Source organism: Neolamprologus brichardi, chromosome 11 (genome assembly GCF_056152115.1).
Source record: "Neolamprologus brichardi isolate AB-2024 chromosome 11, ASM5615211v1, whole genome shotgun sequence".
NCBI lineage: Eukaryota > Metazoa > Chordata > Actinopteri > Cichliformes > Cichlidae > Neolamprologus > Neolamprologus brichardi.
In genome coordinates, this window is record NC_142114.1 from 20069715 (window position 1) to 20095980 (window position 26266).

Genomic DNA, 26266 nt, shown 5'->3' on the forward strand with positions numbered 1-26266 from the left:
CATCTGATTTTCTCATTTTATACACTGATTCTACTGAAACAGACTTCAAAAAGAACACAAAAAACCCCAAACAAATGCTGACAATTTAGTGTGGCATAAAATATATAATACAAAAACCCAGGGAGTTATCTCTTTCAGTAGTTTTCCCGCTTTGCCTCATCTAAGAGGACATTACAATTTAGTGCACACAAACTTGTGCAAAGACATCAGCAACAAAAAGACAAAGTCAATGTAGGGCAGGGATTGTTTCACATACTAATATACTCCACATTTCTTTCACTTGATGTTGTTTAGCTGTTTAAACAACAGGCCAGGAGCCTAACCTGGCCATGTTCCTATCTCTGGCAGCTCCCTGCATGACAGGATTTGTATGTATTAGGTTTTAATGAGTGCAGGTCTCATACAGGGCAGTTCTGAATATCACTCTGTTAAAATCCTGGACGGTGTATAAATGAGGATCATTCTAAAATGAGATATCACCGTTTGAAAAATGAGGCTGCTAACCTGACAAAATTATTGCTGGCATTAAAGTAAAACACTATAATGAAGAGGCCTGAAGTAGCACTTTCAGTGACAGTATTACAGATGAAATAATGTTTGTTTTGAAATATTTGGCAATGAACATTATGTTACTTAATTTGTCTGAAAGATGGATAGAAATTGTTTGGAGGCACACACACACACACAAAAGAAGAGAAGTGACTTACAATACACATCCAGGCGATAATGCCGAATCCTCTTCTGCCCATTAAGTGCAGGGTGGAATGCCTCACAACTCAGTGCTGCCCCATCGTCTTTCCTTTCTACCGGGATGCGGATGGTGCTGGATACACTGAATGTCTTCCCATTGTCCTGCAGGGATACCACACCTGGAGACAGGCAGGGGAAGCAGGGGGGATTGAAAGAATGGAAGTAAATAATACAGGTGAGGTGGCCAAGAAACATTTTAGCAGCCAAAATATGCCTGTTCTTACTTTCTCCCTGCTGAGACATCACACCTATGTTAAGGGACTGTGAGCTGCAGGGAGAAGGCGAGATGGAGGAGAAGAAGGGATTTCGCTTTCTTTTTTTCATGAGAAACCAAAGGGGGATAGAAAAACTGAGCAGAAAAAGAGTAAGAAGTGAGGGATTGATGAATGAGCTTTTTAGAGCATCACCAGGTACCTGTAAAGGGGAGGATGAGTGGTGAGGGAGCAAATAAGAGATAGAGAGAATAGAAAGCAATTTGCATCTATATTTCATGGCAATTATGAGCAGCAGCACAGTTTGTTTTCCGATAGTAAATCAACTGAATGTTTTGTCTACGTGCGAGCGAAAGAAAGAGAGAGAGAGATAGAGGAGAGAGAAGGATAAAAAGAGAAAATATGCATAACCCAATTGAGATTTTAACTGAGCCAGACATGGAGAGAGAGAAGGACGTCAAAGGAACAGGGTGAGAGAATAAAAGGAAAGGAGAGAGGGACGCACAGAGAGAGAACGAGGGCAGCAAAACAAGCATGATTGATGCGTGTGTGTGTGTCTGTGTGTGTGTGTGAGAGGGGTGGGGTGGTGGGGGCAGACATGAAAGAGGATGATAACAGCGCGAGGCAGATGCAGAGTGGAAGAAAGATGCAAGAAGAGAGGAGGAGGAGAGACAGACGGAGGGAGGAGGAATAGTGGCAGCAAACTAACGGGACTTGACATGGTCACGTATTGGGAGTTTGTGCTTGTTTAGGCAGAATACAATATACTTATATTGCACTGAATTTTCAATTATTGCTGGCAAGCAAATGAAAGTGAGCTTAATCGAGGCCTGAGAGGATGCCAGCGTGTGCTGATGAGCAAGAATAAGGGTGCGGCGGGAAGATAGCGTCTTAATTAAAGAGTACTTCTGATATCTGTTGGGATCTGCTTCTAACCTTTAGTGTCACAGTTCGTTTAACTCAGGGCCAAAAGAGATGGGTGGAAGAGAGGAGGCGAGAGAAAAGAAGGGAAGAGAAGAGAGGAGAGAGAAGCATTAGGAAACAAGATAAGACAACTGAGGTAAAAGGACAGTCCCTGTCTGTCTCTTGGACTCTTAAAGTGTTGTGTAGCCAACAACTACGCCGAGGAGCCTCACGTCTTTGTCAGCAGTGAAACTCACAGGAAAAAAGAGACTGCTTTAAAAGAAGGTGAAGAAGTTAAGCATAAGGACATGGAGAAAAGACACAGAATGACGGTGACAGGTGCGTTCTGACAGAGAAAAAGAGAAGAGACTGGATGAAAGAGACACCCGGTGTCAGACAAAAATAGAAGGTAAAAGAGATGACAGCTGACATGAAGTTTAAAAGGGCAAAACGCTGCTCAGTGCATGTCCAATAAGCTGCTGACAACAGATTATCGCACTTTATTTAATCTGGTCCGTGCAGAGCTATCTGAAGTTACAGATAAATGAATGAATTAATAACAATACAAAACACATCTGACACCAGTTTGTACTTTTGAACAATACCGTCTGCATATATTAAAAACTGGAGATAAAACCGAATAAAAATAATAACAATAAGCCTCAGTCAGAAATGCTTTGCATGACTTAGTCCCCAAGAGCTGTTTTGTTGTTGCTCAGTCAACTGATAAAGTTTTGGAGCAATTTAAATCAAACACAAATGCTGATTTAACAAAAAAAATTAATAAAAAAAATGGATGGGTGTAAAAACAAACAGAAATGATTTCTGAGGGGTTAAATAGGTTGAAGGGCCATGGAAAGATAGTTCTCAGATGTATTATTGAGCGAAGTGCTCCTTTAACTGAGGGAACCCAAAGGAGACAGCGAGTTAGAGACGACGGATAGATCAGGGTATCTGATTGATGGATGGCTCATAGATTTATCAGCAGCAAAGAAGTAGGGAAAGTCTGAAGATATTGAATTAAAAACTGTCTTCACGAAGCTGTAAAAGAGATAGCATGGGAAAAGAAGAAAATCAGGAGTGCGCGAGGCTTCTGGCAGTTTAATATAATAGTGTGCTTGTCAGATTACGTGCAAGTAAATTCAACTGAAATTAATTTTCATGAGAGATTAGCTTGAGAGAACGGACAAAGTCTATGTATATGTTTTCAGAATGAAAAGATGTTCACTGTAGTGGACACGGAGAGGCAAAAGTGTTACATTATTTAGCTGATGTTGATTTAATGAACACAGATTTACTTCTTCAATTAGCTTGAAATAGAAGGAATACTACTGTTCCAGGCTCAAAAGAAGTGCTGTTAATCAGTTGGAACTTTACTGTTGCCTATAAATATTGCACAAAAAAAGTGGATCAAAATGTAGAAAGTGGTTTGGAGAGAAAAAAACATGGCAGCCCCACAGCCCAGACGCACATTTCCCTGCTCACTTATCATTCATCTATTTTTACCTGCTTCTATCAACACATCCATCTGCTAGTCCCCAATCAACCGATCAATCACTCATTCTTTTATTCAGCACTCAATCTGTGATATCACCCAACCATTCTACTTCACCTGCCCTTTATTACCCAATTAACTCCCTCATTTAACTCAAACAATCATTTGAGCATTCATCAGTCCATCTGTCAGCCATGTACCTGCTATCTCCCGTCCTTTACGCATCCATCGCAGGGTGGCGGCCGGCTTGCTGCGTGGTGACACACAGGTGAGTTCCGCCTCGCCGCCCTCCACAGCCTCCTGCTTCACCTCCACTGTGGGTGTCTCTGGGGGAACCAAGACCGAGAGTGTCGCCACCTGGTGGTGCGTGGAATCCGTGTAGAGCTGGCAGAAGTAGCCGCCCTCATCGGACACGCTAACGTTGGTCAGTGTGATGCGAACCAGCCGTTGCGTGAAGAGCACCATCTGGAAACGGTCGTCCTTCAAGGCTGGAATTGGGCAAAGACAAAGAAGAGAGTAGGAGAGGGAAGAGGGTGGCGCGGAAGTGAAACCGCATGAGTTGGCATTGTTGAGGATACGGAGAAGAGGACCGTGAAAAGGTGGGAAAGAAAGGGAGGGGTGATGAAAATGACATGGAACAAAAATGTGGAATTGGTGAGGAACTCAAGAACAAGATGATGGGTGGTGAGTTCAATAGTCAGCAAACAAATATAAAAAAAGACAGTCACAATTTATAATGAAATAAGAAACAAAGCTACTTTTGGCTGCTCCCTTAGTCATGTGGGATCACCACAACAGGTAGCGCTGCAGGTTTCCTTTGGCAGGTTTTAAACCGGATGCCCTTCTTGACACAAAGGGATTTGTGTCTCCTCCCAAGTCAGGCAGAATCAGTCAATCTTACGCTTGTTAAGCAAATGTGCAATCCACTACACGAATATGGAGCCACTGCTAGTTATAATGTAAAGCATTTATTTAAAATCTAACCACTGTGACATTATTAATTAAAGCCAAAAAACGTATTTAGATCTTTTTACATTCACGCAGACACGAAAGCTATGACTGCTAAGGATGCCATATTTTACAAATTTTCTGTTTTCATACATTTTACTTGGCAGGCTTTCATCTTGGTAAATCTGTCAATTTTACATTTTTAAAAGCATATCAGGAAGCTGACATCTAGTCCCCACAAAAGGTAATTTATTCTGCAGGATGCAAATTCTCCACAAGAGGGAGCTAATCAGTTGGTGACAAAGTAGTTCCAACTGGTCAGTTATTAGGATCCTGTATTCTACTTTGATTGGCCACTTTGTTGTGATCGGGACAGCTGATGAAACCTGAAAAGACATTTCAACTTCTGAAAGGTTGCGCAACAGGTAAAAGAGCTCGGTGTAGACTTGGCTAAATCAATAAACGGGTCTGGTGATGGGTAGCTTAAATGGCCACAATCTGGCCACAATCAACCTTTCAAAGCTATTAAATATCAAAATGAAAGAGATTTAGATAATTGGCTGCTTGAAAGGAAACACTAGATCAATGAAAAGCTCCATACTTTCTTCATTCTGTGTGTATAAACACAAAAAACCTCTTCATACACTAAATATGGTAAAATCGTAACTTGAAAAATAAGCAACCAAAGGTGTCAGGGAGATGTGGTGAAGCAAAAAGCACTGTGATTGTCTGTGAAATATCCTGGGTAGAGTATAAAAACAAGTTAAAAAGAAAACTCACTAAAAGACTAGTCCAGAGTCGGCTGGACTTTTATTCAGCAAAATGCAGGTTTTGCATTGAGAACCAGACTGAATGAAATTGCAACATAAACTGCGCTTAAAGCGAAAGAATTCTTTTGACAGGACTTTTGTGCAGTGACAGTGCTTTTGAGGATCTTCGCCTCGTCTGCTTCTGTACGCCTCAGGTGGTCAGGCAAGTGTTCTGTCAGACATGGCGAACAACATAACAACCTGCTTATTTGCGTCAGTCTTATCTAACCTTGATGCAAGTTTTGGGGTAACTTTCTGTTATTTTTTTGGAGGGAGGGGTCAGCACAGACAAAGGACATTACTTTTGCTCAGGAAATAACCATCAGTTCAGGAACTCTACACGTATCTTCTATGTGGGCAGAGATTCAGAGGTCTTGAGACAGGCTAGGATGAACCTGTACAGCAATGCAAAATAAAAGCAATTAGGACGAGTAGTTGGAAGGCCATTGAGGCAGCCTGTTACAGACCAAGCAAGAACAGGTTGCTGGAACTGCATGTATTTTTATTACAGCTAAGATTAAAATTATAGGTCCAAAGTTACAGGTTGGGGTGGACTTCTGACAGGACTCTAGTTGAATCAAATTGGCCAAGTCTGGTTGAAAGTACTTTGCAAATAACACGATTTGCTTTTTTTTTTGTGCATCTTTGAAAATTCAGTGCATTTACATTTTGTTTGCAGTATTTTGAAAGTATCTATCAAACAGCACAAGAAAACTGAAGGCTGCTTCAATAGAGGTACATGACATTTTGATCATTGGAATCAGTTTCCTCGTGGCCTCATGATCGTTTGCGCTGTAATAGCAAACAGTCAGTTATATCTCACCAACTCTGAAACAAGAGTCTTCACCCTCTGTTTGCGATGTCACTCCCATGAACAGCTTTGCAGAGGGAAAAAAATGACAAAAGATGGGAGAAACTGTGGCTGCGACAGCACCCCTGTTGATTTGCCGCTCTGGAATTGATAGTGCTGTTAAATCCAAAGCTTGGTTTGATATAGAAAAGTTCATAAACAGTTTTGCAAAGTCAGTCTCGGTGGAGCAGCTCCAGGCTGCACATTGATACAACATAACAGATGTCTTGGTTCACTCATTTCCAGCTTAGAGGGAGAGTGTCGTTCATTTCCCCAAGCAATGATTGGACTTTGGTTAACTAGAATGCATTCGTTCGCTCTCTTTTTAAGTGCATGCTTTTTCCTCTCTAAGCCCATGCTTAATTAGCATCTGGCATTTTTATTGTTTGTCTTATTAGATTTTAATCATTATTGTTTTTACTTTCTCTGAAGAACTGAAACACGCTATTTATTTCATTTTTGGAAAGATATTAAATTCAGAGGCACAAACTTTTGAGTCAGAGATACGTGCTGAATACTACAGTTGCGTATAACATACTGTGTAGGTCAAACAATAGAAAATAACAAAAGGCATTAAAGGCAACAATTTTAAAGCCAATCCCGAATCTCAGACCAATAAGCTACAATTACTAACCATATAATCCAAAAAAGGAGAAAAATAAGAAAGGACAGTGACATGAGGGATGAGGAGTAATGAAGATGTAACAACTTTCCCTTTGTTAGCAAAGAAAGAGTACAATCAATAGGGAGAAAAATGCTGATAATGACAAATAACATCAATAACAGTCTGTGGTTGACAGTAGTTTCATGTCCATAGATTCTCATAAATACCTTTGAGACTCACTTTGTATTGACTTGGCTGTGAAACCTCCCTCATGTTCCATCTCTATTTTATTCTGTCCCTCTCTTCTTTCCTTTGTGTTGGATTTGGCCTGGCCATCTCGCAGGACAATTTACAACACAGAACAGACACTACGGTATAGATATTAGCTTTGCGGGAGTGTGTGCATGCTTGTGTGTGTGTGAGTGTGTGAGCGAGAGAGAGCAAATAGGGATGTAGAAAAACGAGAAAAATAGACTACATAATGCAGCAGGCAGGGAAAAATAATATAAAGACAGAAATCCACAGGAGACTAAGAGAGCAGCCTGGGGCAATGGAGTTGGTCCACTTTTCTTGGAGGTACACCACACTAATCTGTCCACCCCACCCCTAAAATTTCCCCTCCATCGGATGGCAATGAGAGCATTGTTAGAGAGCCATTCCCTGCAGACAGGTAAATCTTTTTCCCCCTCTCTGCACTAAATGGCAACTAAATGTCAGACTTCTGTTCAAGTCCAAGTTCACCATGATTGTCCTATCTCATTTGCATGCTGTGGAGAGTTGGCAATAAGATGAGAATGAGAGATATGGACCACTACGGAGAAAGGGTCCATTTAGTTAGTTCTACTGCTCTATTATAGCTCTCTGTCCCCACAATCGCATAAAAAACACCCCTGACTAGTTGCTCACTAGCAAAACAGGCAGTCTAATTCACTGCACTTAGTGCAGCAGCTCTGTTTGGGCAGCTAGTGTGGAATACATCAGCAGAGAAAGGTCTTAGTTTCTTAGCCTGTAATCTGGGTGGCAGATGGGCAATAGAGTGGAAGTGATGGAAGAAATGGTGGAGGTGGCGAGAGCCAGAGTGAGGTGCAATTTACACTCCCAGAAAATGTCCACAATGAGGCTTTTTTTGTTCTTACAGGAGCCAAATTAGTTATGGGAAGCCATCAATGCTTTATAGCTTTGCTAGACTTTGGAGCACTTCCTAATGCTGTGTCTTTCTTCAGCAACTGATCCTCCTTTTCCTTATTCTCTCTGTGGCTGTGTTTTTCTTAACCCTCAGCACCTTTTCTCATTTCCCTCACTCTTTTCTTTCTTTCTCATTTTCTCTTTCATTTGAGCCTTCAAACCGCTTCTTCTTCCTCGTTTTGATTAGGCCTCATCATGCTTTCCAAAGGGTGCAAGTCCAAGCCTCGTGGGAGAGCAGACGGAGCGACTCTGTTTAAATACTTAATGGAACTTACCGGCAGCGTGCTGATCTGATAGAATTGGGGGGGAGAAGGTTTCCCAAAGCAGCAACCTCAACTACCCAATTACGTCCGCTCCGTGATCGAGGTGACTAACAAGTGAAGGCTAAGTGTGTGGAACAAAAGCACTGGAGTGCTGCACCAGTGAACAGTGAAACTACGCCTGCAACTGTTTTTTGTTTTTACTGATTTTTCTCTCATCTTTGCATTCTGTTCAGAAAACTTTCATTGACTGCTATTTTGCAGACTGTTCCTGTGGGGAGTGTGGGAGTGTTGATTGCCGGATCAATGTAATTACAAGAACTGCAGGTTTTAATGATTAGAAAGTTGAAAATGTGTTCAAGTGCAGATTTTCACATATATAAATATCACACTAGATGATTGCAATTACAACTTTGAGGTATAAGAGTCTCCTTTTTACTGTGGTCAAAAGCAAAAGGTTTTAAAAAGTCTGAGCATTGCATCTTGTACCAACTCACCAAGAAAATCAGCTCTTGATCTATTGGCCGTTCATTATTTTGACATTAAGCTCCTTTTAGCATTTTACAATGTCTACCTACTTACTGCACACTGAAAAACAAACTATTAAATCTTTAAAGCTGCATTAAAACCGCCAGTGGCATGAAAATAACTATTAGGACCTTAGACTGTCTAATGCACAAACACAATGTTTTGTAAAAGTCAAATTTTAAGATGCTCAGATAAGAATTCAGAATTATTGACTTAGCGAGAGTTGCAGATTGGAATTAAAATGTTAATGTGTACGATACTCAGGAGCTCAGAAACAGTCATCAAGAGCAGCTTGAATGAAGTTAGCTCAGCAAACAGATTATCTGTCTTATCACCTGTCACGCAATTACAGCGGCGAAAAAATCCTTTTCCAAATAACAAGTAATCAAAACATATTTCTTGGAGTAGCTAGGCACTAGAGAGACGAGTGTTCTTCCACTTGAAGGAAAGAATTGGATCTTGGTATGTAGATCTTCAATAAAGTAGACACTGTTGAGAAGTTTTCACAATAGAAAGCTCCTTGGATGAAAGATGAGCAAGCGATTTTGCTAAGGGATTTGGGGTTTTCTAGTTGGCTGCTCTTCCAAACAGATAGAGATGATTTTTACGCTTGTTGCAGACTGTGCTTTTGATGTGATTTTGGCGGGGGAAGACTCCTGTGCAAAACAATATCATGTATGCTCAAAACCAAGCATCTGTGAACACATTTGTGCTGGCTCTTCGTTACTGGGAGATTGCAGCAGCTAGCTGATTAGCTGGTTAATAGGATTTTGTTTTCAAAGTTTGTTTGGTTTTAATATTAAATCCAGCTCACTAAATAAGGGAGTTAAACAGATATTTTCCTCTTTACTGATCAGTGTCTATGTTTTTTTTCTCCTTTGAGAACTTGTTTGCGTTTGACTTGAAGGAAAGGGGCTCAGCTCGGAGGAGACCAGGCTACTGGTGTCTTATATGCCTGAACTAAGCACATACACCATCCTCCCCTTTACTGTGAACATTTACAAGCCACAGTATTAAACTGTAGCCTTAAGCCCAAACTAATGTCTTATCACATAGATTATGTAGTGCATAAATAACACATTTTTTGGTTCAATTAAGCTGCTACACACAAAATTCAAAGCAATGTTTAATATCCTTGATCGCTGTTCTTTTGCTCAGAGGTTTCCTAGCAGCATTTCTGCTGCAAATCTGGCTAAGGTAGCAACTTCTGCCCTTAATTAGTAAGAAAAAAAACAGGTAGAGTTTGCCTACCCCGAGGCCCTCAGTGAATTCTGCCTTCATTAAAATATTGGTTACAATGATAATTTGCCATAAAGCTGTATTTAAAAAAAACATGTGATTGTCAAGGCCATGCTCTAATGAGGACTTTAATAAGTTCTGATCTCATCACTGGGGTTAACAGCGGATTATGCAGAAAGCTTCGAACTGTGCTTTTAAAACAGATAAGTAGTCACACTGTTAGGGCACACAGTAAACCCATCTCCTAATTTCATGTGGTGGTTAGCTGACTTTCTAATGTGAAATCACTTCAAAGGGAAAATGAGGACATTTGCGAGAAGAAAAATGTAAAGTGAAAGTGTTGGTGAGTCACTGCTAATGTGTTTAAAAGGCTCGCTTTAAATGTCACCAAAGGCAAATACATAGACAAGGATAAATTAGGTTTGTCTGCAGAGACCAGCGTGCACGCAGATACACACCTCGTGTGCCGTTGAAGAAGAGAGTCTGGCGGCGGGGATTCTGGATGACCACGATCGATCCATCGTAGTTCTGCAGGCGGCAGGAGATCTGAGCCGTACCCCCCTCCAAGACTGTTACATTCTCTGCTTGCACTGCCTGACAATGGGCTGAGGGAGATAAAGAGAGACGTAAACATAGTGATACAGAGGTTGGACAATCCAGAAGAAAGAAGGGGAAAAGAAAAGAAAACAGATTGAGGGAATAGAGAGTTGTTCAATTCTCTTGAGGTTGAATCTTATAAAATATAGTACTTAAAGGATGACTCATTTACTTGCTATTCATCACACAGACACAATGATGAAAGAAATGTTGAAGAGGAGGGAAAAAAGAGAAAGAGATAAAGTGATAAAGCGATTGAGAGCAAAAGAGAAGCCACCGAAGGACTCAACAGGTAAAAGAAGGTTCTCGAGCACTGCATTCATACGATAATAAGATGGATGATTATAATTACTGCTATTCGTTTCTTTACATGCACAAACACACACATACAACATTGCTTTGGGCTAGTCTAACAGAATGCATCAACAAACACATTTGAACAGATAACGCTTAAATCTGTTTGTCTCTTGGGCTTTAGATACATGCTTGAATGGCCATGCATAAGCACAAACCTGGTGGCATACAGCCAAACACATGTGCACACAACTTAAATTCATTCAAACAGATGACCACCACACTGCTGCCCTCTCACTACTTGTGTGTATATGAACAGTTTAAGTTGCAGCAGCATTACTGTACAAGTCTGTAATTGGCCAAAGTGCCGAGCTATGAAACCAGGATGGGAGCTTTAATTGGACTTCACACATTCTTAATGCCATTTCTCTACCAGGTGCATTCTAAACCCACTGATTACACTCCATTATCCAAATGAAATGGTTCTCACAGGGACACTTTCATGTACACGTGGTTGGAAAAGTACGCAATAACAAATGAGCACAGACACACAAGCACGTGTGTACGGAAAGTGACTTTCACAGTCCCAAAAACTGTCTTACATAGTCTTTCAAACAAACTTGTCTGGGTCCTCCAACTCAATATTTTTAGACAAGGGGGCTGAGAAATAGCAGGGAGCCTCTTTGATGTTGCTGACAGCTCAAGAGTCAGTAATGAGGAGGTTGATTATGCTCTGATTGTTGCACCCTCCGTGTTTGTGGGTCAGGCCGTTGACACGACTCAGCTGAGTCACACCTCCCGCTGAGCACAATGGACACTGAGAGCCGTCGTTTGAATTCAAATGATTTGCGGAGCAATTAGTCATATGGTTCCAGCCAGGAGTGGAATGTGATTGCCTTGAAGAGAGTACCAGCTTGCTGGGCCTCCAAAACTAGTATTTACCAATTTGCATCTCCATTTGCATTCCCTCTCTCCCTGGCAATGTGTTGGCTGCGGGGAGGATTTAGAGGAAGAACGACACCAATATTGAAACACAGTGATGAAGCAGGCAATGAGAAGAACTGATAAAGATGGCAGTACTATATATATTTCACTGCTGTGTCTAGCAGTGTTTCTGAGTGTTGTAAAACACCTTTAGAAAGCAAGAAATGTTGAGACAAACAGATGGCAGCTGCTGTAGAAGGAGTTGCTGACTTGACTGCTTTGGGCCAAAATAAATGTCTATATCTGCAACAGAGTGTGTGTCCTGAGCAGGTTTTGCATGCATGTCTGTGTGTGCACTGGGTGTGCATATGCAGGTGTTAACATACTGCAATTAAGCTACTTTGACATCATCTGATCCCTGGAACTTCATCCAAATCTAATCCCCCTTTGATTATAATCCTTTTTAATGAAATACTCAAAGCCTACATATTCATCACGTCAGGGGAAACACAGAGACACAGTGGATATTGAACTGAAGTCAGAAAGAAACCAAGGGGGAATAAAGACAAAGGAGACTCTAATACTTTATGGAATGGAGAAAAAAATCTTGACAATTACCACTAATTGTAGTCATTATTGCTCTCATTCTCTGCATCAATATTGTGATTCATATCGGGGGCCATCAGGGCCTGCCACTGCCATCCCAATTATTTTTCTAATGGCTGTTATTACTCATCACCATAGAAACTGGGCTTGGCCACCATTGTCTTAAACAGATGTAATTGCAAAAGCGCTGCTGCGCATCCTGACAAAAACAGTGCAGGGTCTGCGCGTGACTAGTGACCCATCGGAACCGACAGTAAGCGTGCCCTTAAGAGCAAGACAGAAAGTGGTCAAAAGTTTGCTTCTGGGTTGAGGCCAGAGAAACTAATTAGCTGTCCATTTGTACACCCACTTCTCTTGACAGCTGTCACCTCTTCAAAGAAAATTAGCTGTGGTGGGATGGCAGTAAAGCACAAAGAAAAGCGGGAAAGAAAAATAAAAATTAAAACTCATTAGTGGCTTATGCATCAGTGACGACTGACATCCGCAGTTGCTTTCTGAGAGATGCCACCCAGAAACACCTGCTGCATGCTGGTGTATGATCAATCTTAGCAAAGGGAACGAAAGAGCAGAGGGATATAGAGATGACGGGGAATGAGGGCTCTAACCAGGAAATGATAGCAGGGAGTTAGGAAGTGATGGTTCGGGTATAATAATGCAGCTGGTGGGGGCTGGACGAAATATGCGAGAGATGACGCATATTCTTCAACTCCCGCTCGTAACGCAGCTGGGTACAGCACTTTAGTTTGACTGTAGGTTTTATAGGCTGCCATTCACATCAAGGCCATGAGCCTGTGCCTCTGATCACCAGCATGGTACAATCCACAGAGGGAATGAGAAGGAGGGGGAGGGAATCAACCTCTGTGACAGAGGTATTAATCTCGGCCCCATTAAAATCCGTGCCCATAATAAAATACTCCACAAGCGTCGACTCGTATTAAGAGAGAATGGCGAGTGCAATCGATATCATGGTAGTGCACTGACGGTTATGGCAGTGGATAAATAAAACTGGATGGGGAGCAAAAACAACCACTTCTCTCTCCAACCAAGCGGGGGCAGTATTTTATAGCAGTGAAATTCCTATCATTTCCCATGCCACTGCCCCCGCTGTCACAGCCATGGAAAAGAAAATAGAGGCCCTTATTTACTATGGCAGGAGACATCCAAGAAGGGCCATCATTTCAAAATACATAAACAAATAAATAAATAATAGGCAGGCAAATTCATAAGACAAGGGACCCGTCCTAATGGTCCCACAATAGGGTGAGTTATTAGCCAAGGGAGCCGGTGGGTAGTGGGACAGAGTGAGGGGATGAAAGGAGGTGTAGAGAGCTAAAAGAAGGGGATTTGGGAGGCAGCCAGGTGGACTGCTGGCTCACCCTTGGTCACGGTAAATTCTAGAAACTGTCTCACTGGTGCAGGGTTAGCAGGCTGAATTACGGCCTTGCTGGGTCTCTCTCACTTGGTATCACTCTCCCCTTAACTCACTCTCTCCATGTCTTTGAAGGTGGAGAAAGGTGAAGATTGAACAGAAAGACAAGCCACATAAGAGATGAACTGTCTCCATTTGCCCCAAACAAGCCCTCATGTATCCTTGAAGAAGTGCAGCACTGTCTCCCTATTCATTATCTGTCATTATCTTTCAACTGGACGAGGGCCAAGTGCTTGTTTTTTCTTTGCATGCTGGTCACGGATTTACAAGGGAACTGGTGCTGTAGACTACAATGCATAACCCCTGATGTTGTTACCGCTTTAATTAAAACAATAACAGCAGCTCATAGTTTCCACTCATAAGGGCTCGTCCTTTGGCAACTTCTCCATCACTTCCCATCTGGATGTACATATTTTTATCTTGCGTTATCCCGTGAGGCAAGTCGGTTTCTGCGGTATGTATGCAAATGAAGTGTGCAGTGTTTATATGCGTGAGTGTATATTTATGTGCATGTGTGTACGAACACTTGCTCTAGGTTAATCACAGAGTTTTGCAGCGTTCCGACTCTATGAAAAAGCTGACTTTGACGTTCTTCCACTCCAAACCTCCCACTGCAGACCCGCAACTCTCTCCCGTTCCCTCTCCCCTCTTTCTCTTCCCTGTCTAAAATTATCACTTTATCTCACAGGGAGGCAGAACTCTGCCAATCAAATCCAGTTCCAAGAAAAAAAATTCTCCCTGTACATAAATAATACATAATCCTTTACAAATCTCGCTGTCGTCTCTCTCATTACCTTTGTTCAGTCCCTTTCTGAAGTCCTCTTTTCCCCTCCTAAGCTCACACTTTCTTCTCAGTTTTTGAGTGTACTACCCTGTCCCCGATTTTTTACTTCATCCACAGCTCATAATTCTCTCCTCCCGCTGTCTTCTTGTCTAATCTCATTCTCACATCTCCCTCTTTCCTCTTTTTATTTAAACCCAGAGTCTCTCCATCCATCTCCTCCCCACCTTTTGCCTTATCTAATCCCTGATTCCTCGTCATTCAGCGTTCCTTCTCCTTTCGGCCCATCTTCTTTCTCCTTCTCATCTCCCTTATCTTTTATTGCATCGTTCATCATGCATCTTCTTCATTAATGCTGTCCTAAAGGTCCCCTTTCCGCTTCTCTCCTGGGCCTCAGGAGATTTTTTGCAACTTTTTTCTCTTTAAATCTTCCCTGTTATCTCTGGTCTCTAAACTCTTTCTCCCTCTCTCTTTTTCTTTCTTCATGTAGTTTTTTTCCTGGCTTTGCAATAGTTTCATTCTGAACTCCAATATGCTTTCATTCCCCTTGCAATCTCTCTCATTCTTTCTCTTTTTGTGACTCAGTGGGAATCTTTTCCTGCCTCTCTGCTGGTTCCATCTCCACACTCTCCTTCCCTAAATGTGATTTGTTCTGCAGCTCAAGTCTGCAGCATAATCATGCTGTTTTTATAGTGTGCGGGGAGAGGGGAAGAGAAGGAGCAAGGGGAAGACAGAAAAAAGTGAGAGGAGTGAATGGGACAAGAGGGCAAAACAAAAATAAGTGGAGCAAGAGACCGAATGTTTCCGTTTCCCCTCTTTCATCTTCTCTACTTTCTCTTCTCTTAATTACTTGTCATATAGCTCAGCCCTGTCCTTCTATCCTACCCTCTTTTTTCTCTGTTTTTCTTAATCTCTCTCTCTCTTTCTCTCTCTCCAGCAGAAACTTTAGACCTCATTTCATCCATCAACCAATGGTGTACTATTAGAACTGCACTGCTAATCAGCAAATCAGCATAAAATTGTCTCTTTTCACTCTTGACCTCTCATTAGTAACATTTACTTTCATTTATTTACATATTTCAAATCCCGTTTTTAGCATTCTGATTTTGCTCCCTAGTCACACTGCTTCCATCCTCCATTGCACTGAAATCTTATTATTTTACTGCTCTCATCCCCCTTTTTTTCTTCACACCCCCTCTCCTCCTTTCAACACATTTCTCATTTTGACCTTTGCATCTTTAGGTCTCTCTAGCCCTTTAGCGTATTTCAATCACCTCATCCCTGCCTTGTCCCATACCTTCTTCATTCCTCCCCCACTGAATTGTATCTGTCTGAGCCCTCTCTGCTCCCCTTGTCCACCCATCCCATTACTCTTTTTGCTCCCTTATTCACCTCCTCTTATGCTTCACAAATTACCATCTCTTTCTCTCTTTTCTTTCCCCTCCTTTCCCCCACATTTTCTGACAGCCAAAGCTGGTTAGCTCTATCTACTCTGCAGCGTTTTACGGCCCGAGTCTGTCACAGTCCCAACAACCCTGCAACAATGGCCACTACACATACCCCAACAGCAGCTTAAAGGAAATTTACAAGGCTATTACAACCACGGCAACTACACTGGAGATTCAACACAGCCGAAAGCACTGGTTTTAACACCCCTTCAAAATGTTCCTTTGGTGTGTGTATATTGGGCATATCATATGTGTGAAACTCATGGATGTGTATGTGTGGGAAATAGAATGCAATGATATGTGTATGTATTTAAAATCATGTGTGCGTACTCCTTTGAAATGGCGCATGCGAGAGAGTGTATGTGAATGCTCATTGAAGGCACAACTCGAAACTGCTTTGCTGGCTTGAAATTTAAACCCCGACTGCCAAAAGCTGACTGCCAACACAAAAACTCCTTCTCCATATAGATTATTCCCCACATATTACCCCAACCCAAGACCCCCTCTACATTCCATCATAGTACCATCACTATTAATGTCACTTCAAAAGTAATAGAATTTTTAAATGAAGGGAAAAGGATATTGTTTACTAGTGAGTAGCAGGGAAACAACATCTCCTCTGCTTTAAATTCATAATAATAATGACAGGAGGTATTAATAGCACAGCAGCAACTCTACTGCTGATCTCACTCCACTTCATCTACTGCTCTGGTTTGTGTTCAATCAATCATCTCTTGGCTTCAAATCTCGATCTCATGCAACTCTTTTTGAGGTCTTTTAGTGTCTTGTTTCATCTCTGTACCATCCGCTCCATCGCAGTCTTTCTTCCATACACACACAGAGTGCACTGTTCTCCATCTCTGTCTTTCCATTTCACTTTTTCTGCCTCTGCGGCTCCCTGCCTCCCTCACATACAGTACAAGTGTCTGTCTGGCCAAATCGTGTTTTCCTTGTGTCAGTCTGGCTCTCTCTCAATATTTGTCTCTTGCACTTCACTCTTGCACCATTCTCTCATACTCTGTGGATCTAACGTTCTCACATTAGGTTATTGAACCACACTCTTGCTTTCTCTACTTTTCATTTGCTTTCCTTAAGTCCTCAAGTTATTCCCTGGTCTCTTCATCTCATGGGGATACATGCTTGTCTTCATTTTGTCTCTCTTTAACCTTAGATGTAATTACCAAACTCAAATTAGGCTGAGCAGCAACATAATCAAAAGCACTGAGAAACCCCGACCCGCAAGACCCAAAGGATCCAATGCTAACACCCACATGACACCCTCTCCATGTCCCAGTGGGTCAGAGTTGTTCTGGAAGCACAATGGGGTCGTACACAATATAGCTGCAATGTTGCATCTGATCAGTATAATTACCAGTCCACTGAAAAATGATTTCATTGTGTGTTACTGTCCCTTGGTCAAAAGTTTTTTGCACATTTGGACACCAATTACTTATGACTTATTCTTTTTATACAACATTTGGATGAATATCTGCAGGGAGTTAAAATGTAAATTACACTGATGTATACTGTCTATACTAAGAGTGTTTACACGTGCAAATGAAATGCTTGCTCCCTTGACTTACTTAGCGAGTAGCAGTAGAAACAACTGTGCGCATTTCATTTAACCAGTATGTGGGTGTGAGTTCATGTGAAAAAGTGCAGGACTTACGAGTGATGCAGAGCAGGACCAGAACTAGGCTGCGCAGAGCAAGAGAGTAAGGAGCAGGAAGGAGGCGGCAGAGGACAGAGCTTCGGACAGGCCTCATTGTGTATTGAGAACTTGTGTTTGTATGTATAAATGCGCGCGTGTGTGTGTGTGTGGCTGTGACTGTTTGATCAATGGCTCCTTTGTGACCCTGCCTGCAGTGCTACTGACAAACCAGTCCACACACACACATATATGCACTTGGATTTGTTCTCAAAAACAATGCCAACTAATGCACATGCTAACTGTTGTTGTATGAGGACAAACTGTGCTATACAGCATCCAAGCACATGCAAAGAAACTGCCTTAGCAACAAAGCCACACAAGACTGACTTCTAGCCAGCGTTTGCACGCAACACACAAACGTTTTGCCAGAGCTCAGAGCAATTGTAGAGCAAGCGATTTAGACACTATATCACAATGCACACAGAGAAAAGCTTACAGCAACAAAGTTCATTTGTTGACTATAGCTCCTTGTGTTCCTTAGACAGAATTTAGACTATGCATTGTTTTAATTCCATGTAATGTGAGAGATTTGCTACTGCAAAGTCCTACTGAGGCTCAGTTCAATTTAAAGAAAATCTAATTTTTTATTGTAGCGCTTTAAGTCTCCTGAGACCAAAGTTTGAGATTCTCAAAATCAATAAACTGAGAAAAACAATGCCAAACAGTACCAAACAGACCATATACTAACAAGAGTATTCAGTAATGGCAGCTATGCAATTAACTTAATGAGGTACAGGTTAATTAATTCTTCAGCTGTATACTACAGCGTCACACTTGGAGCTTATAGCAGGGTCTGAGCAATAATGAGCCACACAGTTAACCACAACAACAAATAGGCAACCTGTCTCCATTGGGTCAAACCACACTTATTTAGGGGAAATAAACCATCAGTATTACAAAATTTCAGTCAAATAAAACAAATGAAACTGACATCCAAAGCAGGTCTGATTTTCTCTGCTGGTGTTGACAATATTACAACTTTCAAAATAGAACCATCTCCACTGCTATGCCCTTAAGGACAGAAGAATCTAGGGCAACAACGTTCATCCTCAAACAGATTGTATTTTAATGAGTTAGACAAGGTTTTCAGCACTTCTCACCCAACAAATCAGTAGGCAGAGAAGTCAATGTTCCTTAGAGCTAATACCAAACCATCCAGACCTCTTGAGAGACTGAGACACTATCTTACTGCAACTCATCTAGAGATAGCCAAGGTTAAATAAAATCCATTGAGCTCGAGTGCAGCGCTGAAAAGACAGAGTGAAAGTGCTTGCCCTGTGTAGAAGAACGAACTTGCAAAGCACTGAACAAAACTGTTGTAAGATACTTTACATTCAGATGCTACATATTTTGGTATGCTATATTACCCCGGAGACTTTCACGTGATCCTCACAAGAATTCTACCATTATTCGCTTGGATGCTAGAACTTTGCAGATGAGCTATCATGTACACACTGCAGCGCAAATGGACAGAGATTTTACTGATTTTACTTGAATAATCACAGGCTATCGGACAGTTTAATCATGCAGCATCGGCTTTCCTAACGCTTCCTTTCTAACGTGTTCCACTGGCTGCAGTCGGCGCCTGGGTGCACTCCAGTTACACTCTCGCTCAAACACACTGATCTCAAACCCTGCTGTGTTCAAGGTCCAGACACAGTTTCGCTGATTGTCAGGACCTGATGCCTTGTTGGTCTGTGTAAGTGTGTGGCTCTGGTGTGTTTGTGTGTGTGTAGTTGTGAGTGCTTAATGTGTGTGTGTTTGTAGTGTAGAGACAAAGCGCAGCGAGTTGCACCGCACACCTCACTGAGCACTATCTGATGGAATAAAGTGCGGGTGTCATCCTTAGATTACTACACACTGTCTGCTTTCTCTCACTCTCTGTGCTACTGCAAACACAATGAGCTCTAACGGCGATTGCTCTGACACTCCTGGCAAAGCTGAAAGCAGATCATCGCCAATCTTCCCTACAGCGCTGACTTCATTGGTCAACTGGCTGATGCTGAGAAAATTACTCTGTGTTGGTGTACACCAGCAGCTCGGGTCTGGCAGGTCTAAGGGCCTGGCAGCACTCAGATGGAAACAAAGTCTATCCACTTGTTAAAACTGATCTCAAATTGTGCTGAGTTTATCCATTCTAGCGCCCGTTCTCTGTCCTCTTCTTTTAATCCTCTGGTCCGCAGAAGCTAGTTAGTTCCCACAACTTGTCCTCGTTTTGCTTCTTTCCTGTTGATCTATGAAAACTGTCATAATCCCAGCGTGCTATCACTGCTGATCAAATCCATCTGTCTGTTTTCTGTCGTTCACTTGCTTATATAAGCCTGGCCTCCCTCTCCTTGCTTAGACTCTGTGTGCGTGTGTCAGTGTGGGATCAGTGTCTGCATATTTGGCATACTATTTTGTGAAGGTTAGAGATGTCTGTGTGTGGATGGAAGCAGTGACAATGGATGCCTTTCAGGTCAACAAACAGTGGCAGTGTGTGTGCGTGTGTGAACTGTGCTTGACTGTTCAGTGTTGACTGAAGAAGAGTGTACATTTGGTTGACTGTTTAGCCCTTTCACTATCTACTAGCCATTAATTTATCCGTGCAGCCACGAACAGAGGCATCATAGTGCCTCTTTATGTTAAATGGGCGTTTTTTATGGCTGCAGCGATGCACATGGCTGTCTGCTGACAAGAAGTGGGTACGTGTTTTTTGTCTTTGTAATTCAAACTGGATGCGGAGAAAGGAAAAATGAACATGACTATGAGTATATATGAGTTACGCTGATGCGAGTTTGGCCCATCAAAAAGTATCGGCTCCATATTTTTATACTGATGAAACAGAAATCATTGCTAACAGCTAGACCAACCTGACAGTAAATTTTGTTTCACCACATTGTGTATAATGAAATTCCTTTGTTCAAGCTCATGTACTATCATTACTGCTATTGGCAATAAAACCTGCAATACAAAGCCAATAGTGGAAGCTAACTGCAGCAGACTCCACGTCTTTGACATTCATTGTCCTGTAAAATGCGAAAGGCAACACAGCTTTGCTTTTATAATAGCACCTCTACTTGTTCTTAATCAACTAATCAAAAACTAGCAGTCCTAATGTGCCACAAGCTGTATTTACAAACATCTTAATGCATTTAATTTGAAACATGCTGTTCCCTATCATCAAGTCAAATAAAGTCAAATTTATTTATCAAGAGCTTTTATCAAAATAGGGTCATGGCAATGTACTTTATAGATTAACTAAGGACATAATTACAGGCAAAAAGAACACATTGCAAATCATACCCACAACTGGTGAGTATGTGCGTATTTGTTAGTCTGCAAAGTCCCTGTGTGGGCAACCCCCTGATGGGTGTATTTGTTTTTGTCGCAGTGTGTGCGGAAGTAATGGAAGTAATGGCAAATTGTGTCCCCTATCCCCCTTCCTCTTTTTTTCCTTTTTCCCCCCTCTCTCTCATCCAAATCAAATTTTTAATGGGCTTCATTGGTGCCACCGTGGAATAAGTGTTGCCAAAGCACTTAAGGGGCTTAAGTCAGCAGCGTGCTGAAAATATTAAGCACTCAAACAGCCTTACAACTGCCTGCTTAAGTATGCCGAGGAGGTCGTGCCAGCATTTAATACCAATGGTATTAAAGCTCTCCGACAAGGGAGAGGAACAGAAATATAGATATATACAGTATGTACCACACCTGGGAACAGATACAGCCTCACCGGAAGAATGGGAAGAGACTATGAAGAGACTGTGAAGACATGAGATGGACAAGTCATGAGGAGACAAGAGGGACGTAAAAGGGGAAAGATTAGCAGTGAGGTGAAGAAAACTGAATTTAATGACAAAGCAGGAAGCAGGTAAGTGAAAAGAAGTGGTGAGAAAAGGGAGGGAGAGAAGGAGAGGAAATAAAAAAAAATCAGTGTAGAGGAGGAGGGATGCAGGGGAATTGTGCCAAGGTGTGGGAGGTAAGGGTTGATGGGATAGCTGTGAACCAGCAGCAGAGGGCTAATGCAGAGATTCTATCGGGAGGCTTATCCGAGATTAAATTTCTCTTTGTCCTTAAGGCGCTTCTTGGGTAAGCGGAAGTGTCGAATTTATTTCTTATGTCTCCCTTGAGGTTGAGGCGAGTGGGTTTGGAACATATGAGTGTATGTGCGCGCCTAAGCACGAGGTGGTGATGTCTTCGTAGAGGTGGAGCATATGTATATGTGTCTATGTAAGCATGAAATTTGTAGGTTTATTAACTGTCAAAGTGAGGAGGAGGAGGGGGTGTATTCCTGAAAGGTAAAATAAGTCAAATTAAGATTCAAGTAGGCTGTTAGTGTGGCAACAACTCAGGCACGTGAAGTTGTACGTTAAATTTGCATATTCAGAAATATGTGTGAGTTTTCTTTCTTTATAGATTTTGTTTTATGAGCTGCTACAAAGCCCTACACTACGAGAAAGTCACAAAAACAAAATGTTATCTGAACTGTCCTGATTGAATAATATCCTCTGGGTTTTATTCAGTGTACGCAAAAAAATAAAAAATAAATAAAAAAATCAATTTGCAGCTGCTGTTTGAGATACTACAAAATGAATAGGAATTTACAAGGAGAACATCAGAAATTCCAAATTGCAGGTCATGTATCTGATTTTAAAAAAAAGAAAAAAACCCTATTTTGACCGAGCTCTGAGTACATTCATATCGGGCCTGACAAGCTCAATCAGCCTTTCCCTGGCCCTCTGCTCTCTTTCTCCTCTCATCTTTCTGATTTCTTGTTTGGTTGACTTGGTGTTAATAGCTACCCTAGAGCCATGCACTAGCTAATCCAGCTGGGTTTGCTCTGAACTCTAATTAGAAAAGTCACAGCTCCTCAATCTATTCGACACTATCAGTGACTGCATTTTCTGGAGGCACAGCTCAGGTTACTTCCAGCTCACCTCACACTCCTGGGCAAAGGGATCAATATGGCCCGATCATTGGGGTGGCTTTCGAATGACACCAACAGCCTTTCGTTACACAATTTAGGATTACAAAGTTTTGATTTTCTTTATTTTCACTGTTTGTTGACATTGGTGGCTGGCGAATAAATACAAGTCAATGCTGCTCACAACACGACAGGCTCATAAGAATGCAAAACCGATACTGGGGCTTGAATCACTGGCTGTCTGAAATGACGTAGTTTGCATAGAAATAGGTTATGTGTAAAGACTGCGCATTTTAGTAGATATTTTCTACCTAAAATGATAAATCTCTCTACTTTTAAAAGCATTTATAGAGGCAGTATTCCTTAGGAGCCAATTTCACTGATGTTTCTAAGCACATTTATAGAGGATGCAGCCTATTCAGATACTTCCTACTTGACACATTTGTCTATTCCGAGTAAATAAATAAAACACTGCTTTGACGTAACTTTCTGCTTTGTGTATGTATAGTTAACCCTGAGATTAAACTCACTTTATGGTCGATAACAGTACTGGCAGTCTCTTTTCACTGATTTTATGAGTTGAGGGAAAGACATAACAGGGCTGAGGTAGACATATATAAACATGCTATTGTTATTTCTAGTCCCATTAAGCATTTACAATGCATCAACCGCGCATAAAAAGGGGCAATTTTAGCGTACTTGTTTTCCACTACGGCAAATTTTAAGCCACAACACTCTCAAGTGTCACACTGCAAGAAATGAAGATAAAGAATTGTGTTGATGGCCCGGTGCTATTGTAGTGGAACAAGCCAGCTGAATGTTTTATTAGAAATATGCGGCCTTTGGTTAATTCACTGCAATTTATCTCCACAAAAAACTCTGAATCTGGCATTTTAATTCATATTGTGAAGCTTTGCTTTATCATGATCACTAAAAAAAATGCATCTTTCCAAGCTTTAAGTTGCACTTGTATCCCATGGACTGTCCAATCACCATCAGCATGTGGAACTACTGGTCAATAATACAGCTGCTGGTGTGATTTTGGTGCCACAACAAGTAGAGTGTTTTCTTAAGCACGTACCAAATATTTTGGTGAATTCCTGTGAGCACTTTTTGTATGCCAAAAACACCATAAGAAATGTTAAATACCTAGCGACACAGACAAAAACGATGTCTTGATTTTCCTCTTCTGCTTTTCCACAGCCCTGTGTTTTGTTGACTTGAATAGTTTGTCAATGTGTTTTTTTAAGTGACAATTCTTTTCCAAACATTTTTCGAGGAAGCATTCCAAGATGACTCTGTGAAACAAATGATGTGGCACATTAGGATACTCTTAAATGATTTGAACAAAAGCTAGAAAACACCTCTCACATCAAGCACTCACACAAATGCTAAAAACTCACTTCTGTTATGATTCACTTCTCAAGGGGTGTCTATACAATAATAATAATAAAAAAATGTGTAAAGAAGTGAATGAATTTGCTCTTCCAATTCAAGCACAGGATCAAGTTGAACATCTGAACATCCCCAGAGTCATCAAATGTCTCAGTACAAACAGTATAGTTCTTTCAAGTACTTTTCACATTTTGCAAAGTTACATAGCCTACATGCAAACTTATGTTGCAATAATTAAGTAAATTTATAAAAAGAAGTAAAGAAAATGCACATTTTGAACAAAGCTAAATTGCAAATGCAAAATATTTATATGGCATCATTCAGACCTATACTGTATGTATAAAAATGTCCAGTATCATTCTGTTCCTTCTCCTTATGCCCTATTCATTTTTACACAACAACTAAATCAGTGGTTCTTAACCTGGGTTCGATCGAGCCCTAGGGGTTCGGTGAGTCGGTCTGAGGGGTTTGGCAGAGCCTCCGCCGTGACATGCACGACTCATTTTGTGCACCAGTAAAAAACATATCTATGTCTTGAATTTGAAAAAAATCACATTTTATTTTTCACTAGATAGGGGTTCAGTGAATGTGCATATGAAACTGGTGGGGTTCGGTACCTCCAACAAGGTTAAGAACCACTGAACTAAATGCTGTTTAAAAACTATTTTATGTTTGTTTTAGACACAAAAAGCACACAAGTAAAGGCAGCGTAAAGGCCTTGTTGAAAAAGACTACAAACCTGCTTCAGATCTATTCTCATTCCTGAAAATATTCAGTTAGTAGTATTCAGTTTAGCAAGCGTGCAGCATAGTTAGAGTTTGCAGGTTTGCTGAAGTGAATTTGGCAAAAATCGTGAATACTGGTGTCCAAGTCCTGTGCTTTAGATAAGAAAAACTTTCTTACACTGAGCTGTAAAAGAAAGTTGGCTTTCATCAACTTGAAAGACTGCCAGTAAGCATAATTTCAGCTTCAGTTACTTCTCCTATTAAACATAGCTGGCAAACCAATAATCAGTCCAAATGGTATATTTTAGAAAACCGCATTGCATTGTACCAAAGCATCCCAGTATTTGACAAGACTCTGGATGCCAGGAGTTACAGTGCCTGTAAGTACTGTCTGCAAACCCAATGACATTTAGTAAAGATTAGCTTTAGTTGCACACTTGCAAGTTGTTAACCTGGAATCATGCAGGTCATGTAAGAAGAGCCCATAGACCTTGTTAGTGCAGATAAAATATGTAACACTAGCAGTCAGAAAAAAAAGCATGAGAAATCAAGGTAGCTGCGGGGTTTCTCATTTGCTCAGATAAAGAGAAGGTGTAGAGCAAAGTGTAAAGCATGTTGACCAGCAAGGTTGGGATCTTTTTAATACAAGCCTGACACTTTCTGTAAATCTCCTCCAGACCCTCGCCATCGTCATGCATGTAAAAAGATACACAGTTTAAGTTTAACAAGTCATTACACGCACATCTTATGCATGGCCACAGGAGCCCTACTGTGGCGCTACAGAATGCTAAGCTCAGTTATCTCTCATTGAGTAAGATAAATGCAAACATTGCTACCTGCCAACTCTAAAACGTACTCTCTGAGCTGTTCTCTGAACAAGTGTCGCTATGAGTCACATGCTACGCTGCTACCTGCTGGGAGTAACACTCATTATCCATGTGGCATTGTACCTCCCAGTGACAGGGTACAACTCCCCGCTCACTGTTTTCTCTGCTGCATTGCATGTGTCAGTCTCTTTTCTTTGTGTCCCCACTGCATATGCTAACATTTGTGCGTTATGTATTTGGAACCCTCCTTTGTTCCCTGATATGTACATGTGTGACAAATGGCTGTCAGTGACTGCATGCGTATGCACCAGCTCACTATCTTGCCCTTTACTTTGCAGGTATGTTCATATGATGTGTTACTGATGTTCATATCAGCCTGTCAAGGCTGCAGCTTATGATGTTTCATTTTTATTCACTCTGCAGAGGCTTTGTATATTTCAGTGTGAATGTGTAGCTGTAAACAGGGTCTGGTACAGGTTAGCTGTGTGCTGTCGTGGCATAGTGTATGTGATTAGAATTGAGCAGCGATGGGCCAGCTCGCTGGGGAGTGCCCTGCCAACAGCTTTGCCCCCATTCCGCCAATTCACTAACGCCTAACAAAGGGATAATTTCTCCCTTGCATGATATAATCTTTCCTTTCACCCGCTGCCTCAGTGGAACCATTTGTGGCTTTTTATCACATTTCTCTTTCTATCCCTTCATTTTCTCTGTCTCTCTTACTGTTGTGTCTGTTGCTTTTTCCATCCGCTCCTCACTCGTCTGTCTCTCGCTCCCTCCTTGCTTGCCCTCTCTTCCTCTGTTACGTTTTTCCAATCCTTTTCTTGCTCGACTCTTCTCTCACTA

General features: G+C 41.4%; 1 protein-coding gene across 4 annotated transcripts in view; it reads right to left on the bottom strand.

Moving 5' to 3' along the window:
• Window positions 1-26266, bottom strand: part of cadm4 (cell adhesion molecule 4) — a 154920-nt gene that overhangs the window by 25723 nt on the left and 102931 nt on the right. Inside the window, exons 1-4 of one of the 4 annotated variants that reach the window (XM_087848305.1) lie at window positions 17532-19884; window positions 10242-10388; window positions 3561-3848; window positions 708-869 (exon numbers count right to left, since the gene is read on the bottom strand). In XM_087848305.1, the coding sequence (XP_087704431.1) occupies window positions 708-869; window positions 3561-3848; window positions 10242-10388; window positions 17532-17628 (694 nt within the window). In that variant the 5' untranslated portion in view covers window positions 17629-19884. Of the gene's footprint in view, window positions 1-707; window positions 870-3560; window positions 3849-10241; window positions 10389-17531; window positions 19885-26266 lie in introns of those variants that run through there. The other 3 variants (XM_006791658.3, XM_006791659.3, XM_087848304.1) reach the window with 3 other exon arrangements.